Source organism: Platichthys flesus, chromosome 15, assembly GCF_949316205.1.
Source record: "Platichthys flesus chromosome 15, fPlaFle2.1, whole genome shotgun sequence".
Classification (NCBI taxonomy): domain Eukaryota; kingdom Metazoa; phylum Chordata; class Actinopteri; order Pleuronectiformes; family Pleuronectidae; genus Platichthys; species Platichthys flesus.
The window spans coordinates 16,424,517-16,442,611 of record NC_084959.1 but is presented as its reverse complement, the minus strand read 5'-3'; the positions used below and the strand labels follow the sequence as shown (position 1 = coordinate 16,442,611).

The 18,095-nt window shown below is 42.3% G+C and overlaps 1 protein-coding gene across 1 annotated transcript in view; it reads right to left on the bottom strand.

Moving 5' to 3' along the window:
- Window positions 1-18,095, bottom strand: part of LOC133970209 (connector enhancer of kinase suppressor of ras 2-like) — a 28,546-nt gene extending 10,451 nt beyond the window's left edge. The window contains exons 1-10 of the mRNA XM_062407089.1: window positions 17,684-18,095; window positions 13,333-13,496; window positions 10,847-11,049; window positions 9,769-9,856; window positions 8,881-8,922; window positions 8,666-8,785; window positions 6,785-6,844; window positions 6,566-6,634; window positions 1,592-1,738; window positions 14-147 (exon numbers count right to left, since the gene is read on the bottom strand). Of these exons, the coding sequence (XP_062263073.1) occupies window positions 14-147; window positions 1,592-1,738; window positions 6,566-6,634; window positions 6,785-6,844; window positions 8,666-8,785; window positions 8,881-8,922; window positions 9,769-9,856; window positions 10,847-11,049; window positions 13,333-13,496; window positions 17,684-17,747 (1,091 nt within the window). The 5' untranslated portion in view covers window positions 17,748-18,095. The remainder of the gene's footprint in view (window positions 1-13; window positions 148-1,591; window positions 1,739-6,565; window positions 6,635-6,784; window positions 6,845-8,665; window positions 8,786-8,880; window positions 8,923-9,768; window positions 9,857-10,846; window positions 11,050-13,332; window positions 13,497-17,683) is intronic.

Genomic DNA, 18,095 nt, shown 5'->3' with positions numbered 1-18,095 from the left:
TGTGCGAGTTCACCTAGGGGTGTACGGCTCGGCAGGAGGCGGGGGTATGAAGAGCTCCTGCAGGGCACAGCTACTCCTCCTGGATGGCGTGCTTAAAGTGCTGGTGGGCGTGGCGACGCTGCTGCTTGGACTCTGGGGGAAGATTGGCTGTGTGAGCGTGATCGTGTGTGTGTGTGTGTGTGTGTGTGTGTGTGTGCGTGTGCGTGTGGTAAGAAAGGGGAGAGAGAGCGAGACAGGCAGACAGAGAGAGAGGAAGGAGAGGAACAGTTATAGGGTTTGACACATAGAAAATTTGGAGTTCAGCAGTTCAGTCAGTCAGTCAGTCTAGGGCTGTTCCTTCGGTTCAGATTGTGCCGCCGTGCATCTCATCCGTGAAATCCGTGTACTGTTTGTTTCTGATGCTCCAGTTCTAACTGGTGCATGAGAGAGGACAGGTTGCTGTGCGGCTGAGTTGTCCCTCTCATTCAGGTCAAGGAAAATCTGGTTATAACCTACATAGTCTGTTAAATACAGCCCATAGACACCGATTTATCTGTAATACCTTTGTAGCAATATATGAGTGTAATATCTTTCTAATCACACTTGTCTCATTTTTTTATATCAAAGTAGCAGGATGACAAATCAGCAAAGTCACTTGAGTAAATAGAGAGATGTCGACCAATCACAAGATTCAGTGATAAAACATGGACTCTAAATGAAGAAGAGCTGAATTGAGAATACTAATTTATCAATGTTCAAACTATGCTTATATATATATTTAACTTGCCACTGACTAATATCAGTGATGTACTATCAGGAGATACACTCCCCCGTAAAACCATTAAGCATGTCGGAGTTTCTACAAGACTTCAGAACAGTCTCCATGTTCGTCTTTCCACTTTTTGTCCTTGAAAATGCCGGCAGGAGAGTGAATTCGATTTAGGTGGAGAACAGGGATGTGAGAATGTGTAAAGGGGGGAGAAGGAGGCTGAGCTGGACGACTATGCCTCAGGGCCTCGGGGAGGGGACGTTTTCTCTGGCCTGGGACTCAAAAGAAAGGCTGGACTACTTTTGCGCATTCCCTCTCATTTCCACCCATTCTGGCTCAGGCGCACGATCCTAATAATGTAATTGCCTTGGCCAAAGTAGGACAGCAGATGCCACTTAGAGCTGAAATGTTAACTTGTGAGGGAAGGATGCTGGAACCTTCAACCAATTAGTCAAAAAATGTGGTCCCGAAAAAAGAGGTGGTTGCAATAAAGGCAATACCAGTGCAATGCAGTGTAACTCCAAAAACAGCTCATAGTGCAAAACTATCTTTAGGAAAGTTGAACACTGTGAGTTTTGTAATACCAGATTGTTTTGGATTGCCTGCTGTTGGTAAAGCCCATTTTCACTTTGTACTCTATTTATGGAACCACAGAGGATTTTGGTGTCTAGGTTCAGAAGTCTGCGGAGTCTGGAGTATTTTTAACAGCGACAGAGGAACAAAGACATACTGTACACTGAAAAAACAGAGATCACACTAGCACAGAAAACATGATGGGACCGACGTGTGTGTGTGTGTGTGTGTGTGTGTGTGTGTGTCTGTGGAGCAGGAAAGCAGATGTACCTGCAGAGCCAGCGGTTTCCATCTCATGTTTTTGAGCAGAGCCGGGGTGGAGGTGAGCGTGCTCTGTGGGCGTTTCTTCAGCGTCAGGGTCACACCTGCAGGGTCCCCGCGCAACGAGTTCACTAGGTTCTTCAACTGCCAGCCCACCTAACAAACAACAACAAGCAGTGAGTTTCCTCCACACACAAACACAGACGACAGAAATAAGAAGCTGATGTTTCGCAATTATCTTCCATTTGGTATCTTAAACCGTGTATAAAGATGGACGACATAACATCTCCACAAAGATGAAGCCAAAGCATCTCAATTGCCACCTGGTGGCTGGCTGCAGTAAAGGTCATAACCCCTGCCTCCTCCATGTTTGTGGATGGACCAAACATCAGGTCAAATATGTGTTTCTCAATGAGGGTTTTTGTCATTGAGTTAGTTCTTATCACATGGATGTTTGGTAAATGTTTAATTTTATTTATTTTAGGATGTCAAAAAAAAGGCTGAATTTACAGCAAAGACTGACTTGTAAGTGGTCAAGCGTGTGTACTGGCGGGACCTAGGAACCATTGCTCAAAATCACTTGGACGGATCTATGGATTCATTATGTATCCAGTTCATAAAAATGCTATATCTGCTCCTCTAAATAGAGCAGATTTAACATATACGTGAGTTTGTTTTTCATAAAGTTCACATCCTCTCTAACATGAAGAGGACGCCTCCGGTCTTATTCAACCATCATATTCAAGGTGCTGCTGTGGTCATTGTAACGATACAGTACATGTGACTCCTGATGGTTGGGACCTCGGGCACAGTCCCGAGGCCTCGCGGTAATGAGGATGTTTCATGCAAAGCTAGGGGCCAAAGGGCATCTTGTACAGCTCCTGGGATGACAATCTGCGGGCGCTGTCATGATGTGGAAGGCGCCCAGTGTTGTGTGTTGTTAACAGCTGCGTGCCTTGTAAATAGTCTTTAACCCAGTTTAGATGATATTTGGCACAAAAAACATCGCGCCCAGAGGAAAACTGTCTGCTGCTGAACCAAATATGCCAGGTCCAGTTTGGGGAGGAAATGTCCTCTCTTGCTTGGCGGGCTTCACTGAGATTCACTACGTCTTGCGTTTTCCATGCAGCAGGAGTCTGGGCATTTTACAGGCAATGACCTCCCAATCACTTTGTTCCTTTCCAAGTCATTTTTCACTGTGACAGGCACTACACAGAGAGGGCATTACAGAGACAGGCAGACTGAAACAGCTTGAAACTGCTTGAAAGTTTCTGCTTTAAGGTCCAGTGTGTAAGATTTTCGTGTAAGGGATCTATTGGCAGAAATTAAATATAAAATTCAAAGATTCATCTAAATTGTACGAATTGTTGTTTTCTTTACCATAGAATGGGGCCTTTATACTTAGATACTTTATATTTACATCTGGAGCAGGTCCTCTAAACGAAGGCTGCCATGTTTTTTTACCATTCTCCAGACTGGTCAGACTGTTTTTCACCGGTTCTCTTTCATGATGGAAGGGGAGGGTGAAGTGAGGGTTATTCAGCTGCAACATGCAACTTCACCACTAGATGCCACTAAATGCCACACACTGACCTTTAAGCTGTTTCTCATAAAACATTGTGTCACTGTTTTTTGACGTTTCATTATATTTCCCTTTCATTGTTGACAATCTCCAGTGTTAAACATTTAAAGTCTGGAGCATTGAAGCCTTCCCCCTTTATTGACCAATCCTGCTCCAGAAACCTATTTCTGTTTTATTTATTCCCCAAAATCTTATACAGGTATAATTCTCCATTTATATACATGTTATTACATTTTTAAAGCCTTTGCCTCACAGGACTTTTCCTTCAAACATTTTCTTCGATCTGTGGAAAATTATGCTCAAATCAAAGTTTCCCATAAGCACTGGCTGTCACACAAAATAAAAGCATTTGTAGACGACTTCTTTCTGACTGTTTTGAGTCATGTCCCTGCCACTTTTTTTATTATCTTACAGCTTTAACCAGATGAAGGATGGATCTTAAATTATTAGGAAAACAAGCTAAACAAACAGCTGCTCTCTCAGCCCCTCAATTTGAGAAACACTGATATCTAATGTCAACATCCATTATGTTGGTAATGAAGAGTCCTCTAAAAAAACACAGGAAAAACAAACACTGATCTTAACCTAAGAATAAAAAAGCAATAATGTAAATACTGCAATTTGTTATGAAATCTTTAAAAGAAACAGAAGAAAAGAACACAGCTCTAAAAGATCTATTTCTGTCCTTCATTTTATTTTAAGTGCTTCTCTTCTATATTTTCTTTTTCTTGTGAGAAAAGATGCTGTGAGGAATCCTGGGCCGCCCCAGACAAATGTAGTATTCAATGCAGTCATCACCTTGTTTGTTCCAAAGGTTTCTTCTTGGCTGATGCACAACCTTAATGGGATGGGATCACCTGTTCTAAAATGTAATGTATTGAATTAAATGTATTAACAGCAGTAAAGCTGCTTATGGCAGCCATTATGAGTGAGGGTAAGACAGGATCACTCTGTCACGCACAACCCCTCCAGCATCCACAAGTGAACACATACTGTATGCTTCACTTCCATACCACATACTGAAACAATTCAGTAAACACTATACAAACACTATACAGACATTGTCATTCTACCCAGTTTTTTTCTAGCTACTATCAATGTATTTCACTGTTTTGAGCCGACATTAGATGATACGTGGCAGGCCCTGACAGATGTCAATCATGCTGCTACTTTGGAAAAGCTGCCGTCAGTCAAACTGTAAATGAGAGCTGAATGTTAAATAAATATAAACGATGGCTCGGTTTCATTTTGGCTCTTTCCAGGATGCTGGTAATGTGCAGTCATGGTCTATGTGATGGAGATCAGTGAGCTGACAGAGATATTTTTGGCTGAAACATTGACTGAAACTTGTCCATGGATAATAGAGATGAGCAGCGCAACTTAACACTGTTTAATGAAACATGATTCAGATGGTCTCAGCCAGAGACTTGGTTTATCACATCTTTTGCAAGCGTAAGGTCTGTTCTTCAACCTTGGTTGCTATGGCAACTGCCACTGGGCACTGGGCATAGTTTGACCATTAGTAGCAGACATTGGACAATTGGTTTTAGGGCCTACTTGTTAGCGACCCGTATTGTGTAATACCATGTACGCTAACCAACGAGCATTACGAAAAGTCAGGGCAGGATATTGAAATCACTGAGCCATTATTACTCTATCTTTCTATGACATGTCAAAATGTCTGCTGTAAACAAAATGTTGGACTATAAAAAGAACATGCAGTGACAGTGAGAGGAAGATGTCTCTTTAAAAATGGTTGCATTCAGTGGGTGAGCTGAGAGACTGAAATGAACCTGACTTGAGCTGCGTAATTATCATACATCTGGCTGGTTCACACACAAGCAGTAATTATTTCAGACAAAGGGTGCTATATTTAAATTGTGCAACACGGGAAGTTTTTGTTTTCATCTGCATTGATTGTACACACGATGCTCTGTGCACTTCAGTAACAAGCAGTTTTAAAAATATTTCAAACAATTATGGCTCAGCTCGAGTTGCCTGAGTTGAATTTGCTATGCTATTCCTCTAACACTAATATGGGGTGTCCTTGTGGCTAAGAAGCTTAAGTCATTAACCATAAATGGCAAAGGCACTAGTTCCACTAAGCCCTTTCCTCATCTTTGGTTCACTTGGTACTGCTATTTCTCACTGTGTTTCTCCAATAAAGGTATAAAATGTCTCCAACAACCGTTAAAAAACATAAGCAAATGTATTTATTTACTTTTTAAGGGGGTTTAGGTGTAGTGTTAGGTGTAGAGCAAGGTTATAGGGAAAGACTGACGACACTCCACACGCAGAGGACAACTGCAGTGGACAGGTGCCCATCCAGCAAACCTCCATCCAAGACGAGACCTTTCCTGACCCAGAGCACAGACTCTATTCACGGCACGTATTCACTATGCACAGGAATACTTCCAATCACTTATGAACTAAAACTACAGCAGCGTCTTAGCTCACCAAGCTCGGAGCCTGGAGGCGGAAGGTGACGCATCAGATACCGTGTCGTGGTTGACAAGCCGCTGATGGAAGACGTCGGAAAGTTCTGCTGAAGAGTGTGAGTAATCCATGACCTCACTAGTCAGTTCTTCTGCCTACACATAGGTGAGTGAGGCATACGATACAAATAGACTACATACACCATCCGCATGCATGGGAATTAATTAAACGTTGCAAGGTGAATGTGAAGGAACTGCTTTGTGAGTAGGACTAGCTATTAATAACAGCGAGCCAGTTCGTTTCACCTAATAAAACAAAAAGTATCCTTAAACTCAATAAAGCTGCACCAAATGTCAAACACGTCACATACTACATCACACACCAGTCCCCTAAATATGCCCCTTCTCCCAATGTTAAAAAAGTGCGAGAGAAAAAAATCCTGGATTCTTTCTTGGCCAACTTCTTCAAAAGACCCGCTAACATCTGGCCTTTGTGTGCAAAGGGAAATGGATTCACTTGCTAATCACTTCCGGGTCAAACGACTCTGCAACAATCACGTTTGTGAAGTCAAACGTGACTCACGGGGGAAATGAAACAGAGGAAAACTCCTCTACTGGCATTGGGAGTCAATCAACATTCCCACGGGTTAATCAACATTTAAAACCCAGTGTATACACTCTAAGTTCGGTTTAACAAGGTATTGGACATAACCCTAGCACTAGCACTCTTGTGTGCATGACATATAAAAGACTTATCCTATAAGCAAACATTTTCATCCAGAGAACATCAACAATTGATAACTACACCGCAGCTCTTACACTTTACAGCACAGGTCCAGTGGAGCTGCAGTGGAACAGTGTGGATGTTCTGCAGCACAATGGTTATAAGGGAACAGGATGCACATGGACACCATAGGCATGAGGCTAAAGCAAACAAAAGCCAGCGAGCAAAGAACATGGTCTTACCACTGTCTGATGATTAACCTGAATGACTTCATCACCGGCATGGATTTTCTTACAGCGGTCAGCCAGGGACTGATGGAGACACAGAGATTCATAGTCATTAACTTCTGCTTCGTTTCACTGTCATGACCGAGATGACAACCGCAAGTGACAACATGTCAGTCTGCGTGTTGCACCGGGGCAGGGATCTACACAGGTGAACCCAAAGAGGCTTGTACTTACTCCTTCTGTCGTCCCGGTGATAACGTGCAAACCGTCATATGTTGATTTGATGTACATGCCCTGTGAGAAGACAGAAGGAATCTGATTTACATTTACATAACTCAGACACATGGTTCGTTTACTGCAGTGAGACCCGAGGCAGAAAGGCAGCCATGTGCAGGTCACACCACGGTCATGGGGTATTTGCGAATATTAGTATTAGTTTTAATCAGCTTTCTGTGCAAAGGGTTTAAAGCTTGTTAGATCTCAAATATATTTAGTAGCAGTTAAAGATATTAGTGTTTTCTATTACTTTAAGATTTCGCATATAAAATATGTTTGAATGAATACAGGAGGGTCCTTAAATATCACATAGGAGTATTTTTCAAACAGACCCAGCCAAATTTGAATTTACATCAATAAGTGAGTATCCATCAAATGCCGATGGAATCAAACATGGTGGATTATTTATCTGCAAATGCTGTTTGTTTGTTGCAAAAAAAGAAGCTCAAACTCAAAGCTTTCACTAAAAGGGGTCTAAAGTGCAGGAAACACGCACACCCAGACACATGTTTCTCAAACAGATGTGCATGAGAACACACACATACTGGCACAGATACACTGAAGCAGCGTGCCAGTCTTCAAGATGAATGTAAGAGGTTTATTTTTAGGCCACTTGACCCACTGTTGTGTTCAGGTTTCACTGAACGGATGAGAGAACTTCCATGCCCCCTGCTAGCATTAGTGGGGGGAGGTGGGGGGTGGGGCGTACCATGGCCCCAAGCAGGGAGCTTGTATGTGAGTGTAGGTCAGTGCTGATGGACAGTTAGTGGCAGAAGGAAAGAGTGTCCTCTTTTCTACCTAACATGGTATCTACTATCTTCAGTTGCTCCAAAAAAAAGGAAGTGCGCACACAGCCGGTTGTTTTTTTTGCACATTTTAGCTGTTCATATTTTAACATGCACAACATGCTCATGTCATGTCATGTTACATTACATTACATTACATGTCATGTTGCCTTGCAGCAGCTGACTCACGCTCACCAACCCAGTTTTGGAACAGCTACTTTTGAGCTTCATACAAAACCAGATAGCAGCCACAGTGTTTAGGCTTTATCTCAATACTTTTACTTTTTTCAAATTTGAGATGAAACCACAACTGATGTTTAAAGTGCCAATGTCAAAATGTTAAAAGCCACTTCCAGACACAACATACTACATACTGTGGATTAGTTCACAGCAAGGTGTTAAGATTAACCCAAGCATCAGGGACACGTTTCTTTGTCTGTTTCTTTTATCGTTTTCTTTTATAATTGTTTTAAAGTGATATTGTTTTATTTTATTTGCTGTTTTTGACTCTAGATCTTGTATTATTTCATGTTTATGGTTTAAGGCCACAATCGGCATCCAGTGAGTCAGACTATGGTTATTTATAACATGAAGTCCAACATAAGGTAAGCTGTGCAGCGAAACTACAGCTGAAGATGTTTATTACTCAATAACTAATATATCATAACTTCTTCACTTATACCTATACATCCTTACATATAATTTCAATACAATTCCTAAGTTTTTCTGCTTACATCTGACTCCTTCTTACTCAATGGCCATTTGTTGTTACTACTAATTGTTATTACTATGCAATCAATCAGCCTGTAGTTAATTATATATTTTATATGTAACATTTTCTCTGTAACTGAAATCCTCTGAAGGGAGGGATCTTCAGCCATTGAAGCAGATTTTTTCAGACAATAGTTTGTTGGTTTAGATGAATCATTTACTCCAAATAACTGTTTTAGTAAGACCACAGAAACACACAGAGCTTCCTCTCATGACACACTGAGATGAGAAACTCCCAGAGGATGAGTGTGGTTCTCCCAGTCTGACTGAGGGAGAGTCTTACCAGCCCTTCTGTGGATTTTATGTTGGGTAGCTGCACCACCTCCAGATGTGCAGCTTGGGACACCATGGGATCCGAGGACAGAGAGATAATGTGGTCGCACACTTCAGACAGAGTTTTACACTGGGGACGACACATTAGGGAAGATTACAAGCTTGAAGTGGGAGCATTATAGTGTCCACTTTATCAGATAGGGCAGAGTAGAGTCGACAACTCACCACATGCAGGATTTTGTTTTCTGTTTCGTACACAGAGCAGTCCTGTGGAGCGAGCACAGAGCACTGTTACCACAAAGAATGAGTCAAAATGGAGTTATTATTGGCATTTTTGCTGTAGGTGGATATAAGCAAAAACAACACAAAAAGGAAAAACGAGCTGCTTGGCGCCTATAACCCCCAACCCTCCCACACAGGCATGCACAAACACAAAACAAATGAATCACCAATGCGGAGGCATGTCTCTCTCTCTCTCTATTTGTTCCTCGGTGCCTGTCATCCTCTCTCGCCTTTCAACTCGTTCCTTTTCTCCCTCTTTCACGCCCACTTTTGAATTTTTCCCACCTTAACCTTTCACTGAACTCCTGATAAACTTATAGAGACCAAGCTAAAACTATTTTTATGGATAAGTCCTGAAACTACATTTATAGATATAATGTTATAACTATATAAAAATGAATGCACACACACAGAATGACGTTCATTCTTTCTCTTATCAGGGATCAGCCAACCTGAAGGAGTTTTATTCATTATGCATATTGTAAATTACATTTTCACTGTTTAAATGGATTGCAGAATTTTCCTTTATATATGTTCTGTTGTTTGAACTCTTTACTACTGTTTGAATATGTACTTGTATATATAAAGTGTGCAAAACTAGATTTGTCAGGTTCTCTTTCGTATCATGTACAGACATTTCTAATACTATTGAATATATCATAGTTGCACTTGTGCATAAGTATAATGCATTATGGGATCATAATATTATCATCCAGGGAACAAGGTTTCTATTTCCGGTGGAGGTATTGGATCTCACTGTGGTATTAGGAAAAAATGTTTACAGAGCTTGGACAGATTATAATGTATTTTTATATCATACAATTTATTTACCTGTTGTACGATTGTGGTGAGCTCCAGACACAGCTGGATCACATTGTTCCTGGTCAGGGAGTAATCCGCCACGGCAGCGAACGGAGATCTGAAAAAGAAGGAGCACCTGGAATGAACCATTAGATCATTCTTCCTTTGAGACTAAATCACTGGTCAATCTGTGGGATGCATGAGTGCCCAGAGCTTTTAGAAACTAAAACAAGATTCAGTGATTAATAAATCAGATAAAAATAAATGTAGTCATTATATTTGAGAAAAGCCAACAATAGCTGCCACTGAAGACCACATGTGGAGACCAATATGCTAAAAATAATTCCAAACGTATCATATTGACGCATCAATCGTGTATTTTCAAATGAAAATAAAGGATAAATGTATTCTGTATATCTGTTGTATTTGACTCAGAATGGATGTTGCAGAATATGGCTGCAATTTTTCAGTTATTCTGTTGAATGTTGTCTGCTTTGAACTTCCAAAATCATCAAACACACACACACACACACACACACACACACAGATGAAAACACACAGCCACAATCCCACAGAGAAGAAAAGGGATAAAGCAACATATAAATAGACTTGCTCTGTGCCTTTTTGGCCATCCTGTCAAAAAACGACTTATATAAGGCCCTTACGCATCTTTTCTTGTCAGCTGATTGGTCGTGGACATAACAATAAAAAAAAAAACAGAACCGGTCTGTTTTTGATAAGAATTGAAGTTTCAACAAAACGCTCCAAGAACCATCACATAAAGCCACATAAGCAATATTTCTTTGCCTTTTTTGAGGCCAGTTTTTCTTCATTTAATCTTCTACATGACAGCAAGCAGTGTTTTTTTCCAAACGACATAATAAGTAAAGAAAATATATAAAATTCAAAAGGTTCCTCATATCAAGTTGAAGCCAGAAACAATTACTTAAAAGTAAGTTGCTGCAGAAACAGCCATGCCGCTGTTAACTACAAAACCTAAAGGGAAAACTTTGTGCATGAATATATCATTGTGTGTGTTTCTATGTGTATTCAGTGCCTCTGAAGATGTTTACATGTGTTACAGATTGCACCTTTTTGCAAATCTCACCTGTCCAGCCACGCCAGAAGGCTTTTGGCCGCAGCGATCAGGTCCACCACGGAGGTAAGGAAGTCATTGGGAAGCTTGTGGGTGGCTCGGCCATCGTAGTGGCCGCTGCGTCGCCTGCCTGTGATGAAGTTCTGCAGGTTCTTGGCAGATGCATTAAGCTTATGAGAGAGTGTCTTCAGATTCTCAGTCTCCAGGCCATAATTCTGCAGGAGAGAGGACAGGTCAGTTCACCCTGTTTGTTTGTGGTGACACTGCTCTGTGGAGCAGAAAGACCACAGGCAGAGCAGCCCACCTTGTCCAGTGACACAGATGCCGCTGATATGACGAACATGTGAGGAAATAAGACCAGCAGCCCATCCACTTAGCCCCGCTCTCCTCCAGCTGTCAGTTTGCATGTCTAGGGATCGCGGAACACTCATTACCCTGTACGGCAAACTGCACGTGCAGGCCTGTGGGCGTCAGGGTTTCTTGGGAGGAGAGAGCGCGGCAGGAGGGCCACTAATCATATTTAATACAGCAGGGCCTGAGAGACTTTAAACTAAATCCCAGTTACATAAGGAGCTTTGGGGCTGAGGCAGGGCCCCCCCGTGCAGCGATGCAGGATGAGAGGACTTTAGATTCAGATTGCATCTGTGACCTCGGCCCGCTAAATCTCCATCCAGTCTCTCTATGTCTCTCTTAGGCGAACAAACACCCATCTTCATCGCTTTTCCAGCCGCTTACCTTCCTTCCTACTCCTCATTCTCCCTTCATCTTTCCTCAGCTTTTATATTCCCTCAGTCTAAGACTTCAGCTCAGGGCGTCACGCCTTTGAAAACACTTGAGACTTCTGTATTAAAGCAGCAAATTGGTATTTCATGCTCTGTGTTGTCCTTTGTGAGTACAAATAATAACAGGTTCTGGAGAGGACAGAAAATTAAAGCATCTTAAGAAATGTAACATTCAAACAATATAGTTACTGTACCAGAAAAAGCTCTGTATGTTTACATTTACAATGACATAAATACTCAATTAAGATAACTTATACCCCTACTATATCAAAAGGAGAGTACCAGCTACAACGGGAATGAATATGTAGATCACGGGTTGAATAATTGTTAAAAAATGTATGTATTATATATTTTCTAAATATCACCTATTTTAGCTTCTGAAATGTGAGGATGTGCTGCTTCTCTTTGTTCTTCTTCTGCTCATTAACTCTCTGAAGGGTTTTTTTTGTCTCCTGTTATTATCCTGAGCTGTTATTCATCACTTTAAAAAAAAAAAGGCATTTGAATTGAATTGAATTGAATTTGCCTCATCAAACCTGCAGAATTATCAATAAGACAGGCTCTTTGAACGTCGCATAACATTTTTTTTTAAAACACAAAAAACTCACGATAAACAAAATATTGTGGATATGGACAAATCCTGTGTGTCCATCTGAGGTATAACTGGTGACTTCTCTGTATTTCATGTAAACAATTAAATATTTATCAACAAATTTACAGATCTATAGAAGCATTTACAGATTTGTCTACATACAAATCTCATTTTAGGTTTACCAATTTTTTACATGTTTGCAAATCTAATTACACACAAACACAGAGTCTTTTACACCTTTTCAGGTCTCAATGCACATTTTCTGATTCCGATTTTTTGAGTTTATGCATTTCTAAATGTCGGGTTTGGAAAAAAAACATGACAGCCTTACATATTCAGCATTTGTTCTATTAAGAAGTACTAGGTTCCACGGCAGAGAGAGAAACTCTCATGACGTGAGAAGTTTTTCTTGGTCATGAGAGTTTCTCTCTGGGCCGCTGTTTTCTCTGCCGTGACCTGGATCACAGAGGTCACACGGGTCACTTCAGTGGCACATGAAGAAAGTGTTTTCTATGGGCCGCTGTTTTCTCTGCCGTGACCTGGATCACAGAGGTCACACGGGTCACTTCAGTGGCACATGAAGAAAGTTTTTACTGGTTTAATCTTATTCTCTAACTCTTTCGGCTGCACTTCAGCGTAATCAGCAGAGCAGCGGGCTGTCGTGCCGACACACACACTAAACTTGTGTTTCTAGGATGAAGAGCAGAAATGAGTTGGAGAGGAGGCTGTAATCCATGTCAGTGCTAATGACAGCTGCAAGATTTGCCTGTGGAGGATATTTTGGCTAGATTATTAACTCTGCTAGATTTGCTAAGATGTTTAAACATTGAGGCCAAAAGCAATTTGCCCTCTGTTGTGAAGTCGTAAGCACTTAGTGATACTTGTAAGAAGGTTATATCTATTTAGGCGATGACTTTGCTTGGGAAAAACTTTGGTCTTAAATATCCAAATTATGAAACTATCAGGACTGAAGAAACAACCTTATTTTGTAGCTTGAACCCGATACTTTTACTCGATGAGCTGGGGAGGCGACAAATGTGCCACAGAAACATAGTTTGACAGTGCTAGGGCGAGACTCTCTGAATTGACAATAGAAAGCAGTGGTGCCACTGCAGGGGACTCACCAGTGCACAGAGCAAGTCCACAGCTTCCAGTACGAGCTCCTGGTGGCCGATCCGGGACACCCCCAGATCCTCCAGCTCCTGGTGGGTGATTCGCAGCAGCTGGTCCCCTCCTACTTTCTCCTTCTCAAAGGTCTTGATGTACTGCTGCAGGCAGTCATCCAGGCCTGAGAGACGCACACGGAATTACAGGAAAAATACTTTGAGTACAAGGCAACAAGATGATAAGTCTGTTGGCTGATGGTTTCAGGACTTTATTTGAATGCCGTGCTCTGACTGGGCTGCATATCGCCTTCAATGCCAGAAACAGTGCTGTAACTGTGAAGTGTAGACACAGCATGCTTCTTTTTTGTGCGTGTGTGTGAATCTGTCCATATTGGACAAGGATTCTACACTTTTCACATCAACAGAGCAAACAGAAAATATTCAGCCTTAAACTTGAATATGCTTTCGGTAGTCATTCGGTAAATCAGTTGATAAAGTCCAGCTGACTAGAGCAAACAGACTAATTTTAAGAGGCATTTTGTTTAAAAAGTGTTTGCATTACATTTGTCTCGGAGGTTGTGTTTTCACCTCTGCCCATTTGCTGGTTAGATGTTTTCTCTGTGAGCAGATCTCCATGAAACTTGGAAGGACAGGACATGGGCCAAGAAAGAACCCATTCAACTTTGTATCAGGGGGCAGGTCCAGGAATTTTTCGATCGCTTTCTTTAACATTGCAAGATATATATATATATATTGTAAGAAAAAATTCATGGGAATTTGATCAGAATCAGGCACATTTATGAAATAGATATCTACCGTGTGAGTCTTAATTGAATCAATGAGAAATAGAGCTCTCCTGAGTTCTATTGTAACTGAAAATTGTTATTACAAGTGTTGATAAATTAAATACAGCAGGTCATCATTCAATCAGGAACTCTTGCAGAACAGACTGAAATCCTCGACAACAGCCGTGAGAGACTTTAAATGAACTTCTCTCTGACATGATTACATTGCATCCTCACTGATCATGTAGAATTATGTTGAAACCAAGGACATTGGAAATTTAGATTTTGCTCTGTAAAGACATTTTGATTTGATAACGATGTTTCTGCATCAGGGTTACTTGACTGTTACAGTTTTTAAAGTTTCATCCACTTTCAAATCAAGAAAACACACAAATTAGTTGCAAAGAAAATCGCCCATTTTTGTATATGTCATAGAGGTGAATGTCACTAGAGAGTGCTCAGTATGCTAACTGGCCCTCCTTTTAGCAGTGGAGACAGAGAGTAGTCTTTGTCAAGTGTATTTTCTATACACTCGGCCTGTTTCTATTTTCTCAGTAAGAGAGGGACACACACACATACACAAACACACAACTCCATGCTCATCTCGTCTTTTCATTGCTGAGGACCAATCGTGTACATGTGACTCGGGGCTGTGCCTAAACCTGATCAACATTCACATCGGGTCGAGCTGGCAGCTAAATGTTGGAGAGGGAAAACATCGGGAGTTTCATGGCTTTGCATGAAATTTAAAGGCTTAACTAATCAGCCTCTTTACCAAGTTAATAGAGACTCATTACATCAATTAAAGTATACCCCGTGTTGCCATAGGAACCATGGAGCAGAGCTTTGGCAGGGATTCTCCCTGACCACGGCACAAAATAAAGAAATAAGTGAAGAGAGGACAGGACGCGTTCCAAAAAGTGGCCGTGTGGCAGCATGAGACATCTCGCCCGCTTAGTTGTCTGCTGATTTCATTAAGTCACACAGGATTTTACATTTCGAAATGTCACTGTAGAGGATCATGTTTCACTACATTGACAGGCGCTGTACAAATTAAGGTTACAGCTCTAATTGAAAGTCTCGAATGAATGCTGTTCACAGAGTTTGGTGGGCTTGAACTGATCCTCGATATCTTGTTACATGACTCTGCTCTTCTAAAAAAGAGAGTGGTGCCATGTAAAGCCTTTCCAGATGGAGAATACTTTGTTGATTGCATTGAGCAATCTCCACTACATCAGTTTTGCTGTCCATTTCATTCAGATTATCCAGCACGCTGGAGAGAGAAATTAAAAGCGCAGCCCTGACACGTCCCGATCTCCGTTTGAGATAATCCGCTTGAAATGTGAGGTAGGAAAGTTGTTATGGCTGTTAGCATTGTTAGAATGTCATTGATCAATGTGTGTGTGTGTGTGTGCGTGTGTGTGTGTGTGTGTTTGCGAGTGGGTGGGTGGGTGGGAGTTAGACAACGAGCGGGTGAGAGCACAAAAATGAAACTGATAGAGCTGACAAAACAGGAATTATACTAATGCATACAGTCATAAACAATTGAGCTATTACACTAAGCCTGCATTACAATACTGGCAGCATGATGTGTAATATGTGTTTGCACGGCCACTGTGCACTTGTCAAGAACACATCTTCAGTCAGAGCAGGAATTCCTTTGTGTTTTTTGAGACCAGAATCTTTTCTTAAAGGCGGCTTTGTCACAGCTGGGAATGGAGTGTAGTCAAACACACGCACACACACACACACACACACACAGGGAGGGGGGGGCACAGCATGATTGTGGGAAGGTCACAGAGGCCCCTATTTGGCCTCCAGTGACATCACAGAGCAGTATGCTAATAATGGGAACCGTGAATGCTTTGGGCAAAATGCTGCCGTTCCTTAGGAGCGCTCATGAGGCGAGAAAGGATGGGAGACACCCCCTCCACCCGGCCACCATCAACACCCCCATTCCTTCTCTCTCTCTGTGTCTCTCAGTGCCACTCTGTCCCTCACTTTAAATTACCATTACTGGGCTCAGGGCACAGGAATTGTCTCTGCTCCACTTGTCAGATGTGGGACACTGAAGAGCCCTCGCTCACATCTCATCTCCGCTTCTTGCTGCCTGCATTTCTCACAAGTGCTATAAGCTTATGCACCCATCTTCTCAACATCTCACTTTAACTGCTGTGGTCATTCTGTCTTTGCCTTTCTCCAAATCATCCCCCATCCTCCCAGTGTCTCCAAATGAAAAACACAGTGTTTTAAAAGGCCACATCACATTCAAGTACAGCTTGTAAAACCCATATCCTGGTGAAAGAGGTCTGATCCTGGCAATCATAATATGTCTGATCCAGCAGAAAAACGCCTTCAGGCTTAGAATTATGACTGTGTGTGTGCGTGTGTGTGCATGTGTGTGTTTGTGTGTGAGGGCAGTAAAGATTACTGTATACATGTGTACATCTTATCTGGAGCATCTCCGAAGGGCTGTGGCATGACACGTGAGCACATGGCTCAGCAAAACAACACAACATGCCGCTGAAACATCGCTCCCAGTCAAACACACACAGGCACACGCACGCACACACACACACACACACACACACGGGCCCCTTCTACTGAGTTCAACATTGAATCACGTGCCATGATGATTTATTTATATTTTTTTAATGCAAAGAAACAAAAAGCAGCTAATGAGTAATATGTGCCCTGAAAGTATCCAGACAGGTTAGTGTGGTCCACTGTTTGCAGTGATTATGCAGACGTTGCTCTGAGGAACTTCTAGGATAAATTCATAACAGCTGCACATTAATATCTATCAATCCAATAAATATCCCGCGGAATGCACAGACCTCCACAGCAACTGGCCTTACAAGTCTGTTTGTATCGAACTGAAATGTGCATGCTCATTATTCTGCTGCATGTTTCCCAAACATTAATACTCCAGTACAGAATTGGGACCTTTTTCAAACTGTCTAATCTAGTTTTAGGCATGACGCTATTCCAAGTCAGCTGTGACTTCTTAAGGACTTGGGGCATCTGTGGATCCACATATTTTGCACAGATGGCTTGTACCATACGAAGCCATGGCTCGAAATTATGTTATCCATGCACTTTAAGACCCTGAGCTCACATCCAGAGAGCAGGGGGTGGTTGATTTTTGGGGACTGGATCCCTCCTCTATGTTTGCCAGCCTCCTGCGTGAACAATAACCACCGAAGGACAATAGAGGGTCTTTTGGGACGTTTTGTGCCATTTGAGTGCGTCAGGCTGAGCTGTGTGTGTGTGTGTGTGTGTGTGTGTGTGTGTGTGTGTGTGTGTGTGTGTGTGTGTGTGTGTGTGCGGGTGTGTGTGTGTGTGTGTGTGTGTGTAAGGACAAGTCGTCCCCACGTTGTGAGTGCGCGGCAAAACAGATCGATCGAACGATTAAAGGGTGTAATTAAAAGGCTCCCGGAGGCAAAACACCCCGAGGCTCAGCAGGTGTTTTGTTCTCCCCGGGCATCTCGCAGCGCATGCAACAGCCGACAGTCAGTGCAGAGCAGCGGTCCGCTGATGTGTTGTTATTTCTGTTCGGACACCGTCGTGATTCACAGCCCTACCTTTCATCCAGTCCACCACTTGACTGGAGCTCCACTTGCTCACAGGCTCCATCACCAGTGCCATGGGTAGAAGTTTGGCGTGACAAAAGAAAGAAGAACACACCCAACAATCCCTGCACCCCGCTCGTCCGATCTCAGAAAAATCAACAACACAAAAAATTCAACACATGGATTCTGCTCAGCGGAGGTCGGGTGTTTACAAACAAAACGGGGGTAGCTCCATCAGGTCCGAAATAAAAATGTCGCTTTAAGGAGCAGGAGCGCAGCCCAGAGGACTCGTGCACATTTCTGTGCTCGGCTCACAGAGACCTCCTGCACTTGTTATTTACGTCAGGCTCAGTGGCGGTGATGCTGGTGGGTCGCTGCTGCCCGAGCCCCCTTCCAAAACACGTCCCTGTACCATCCAGGGCAG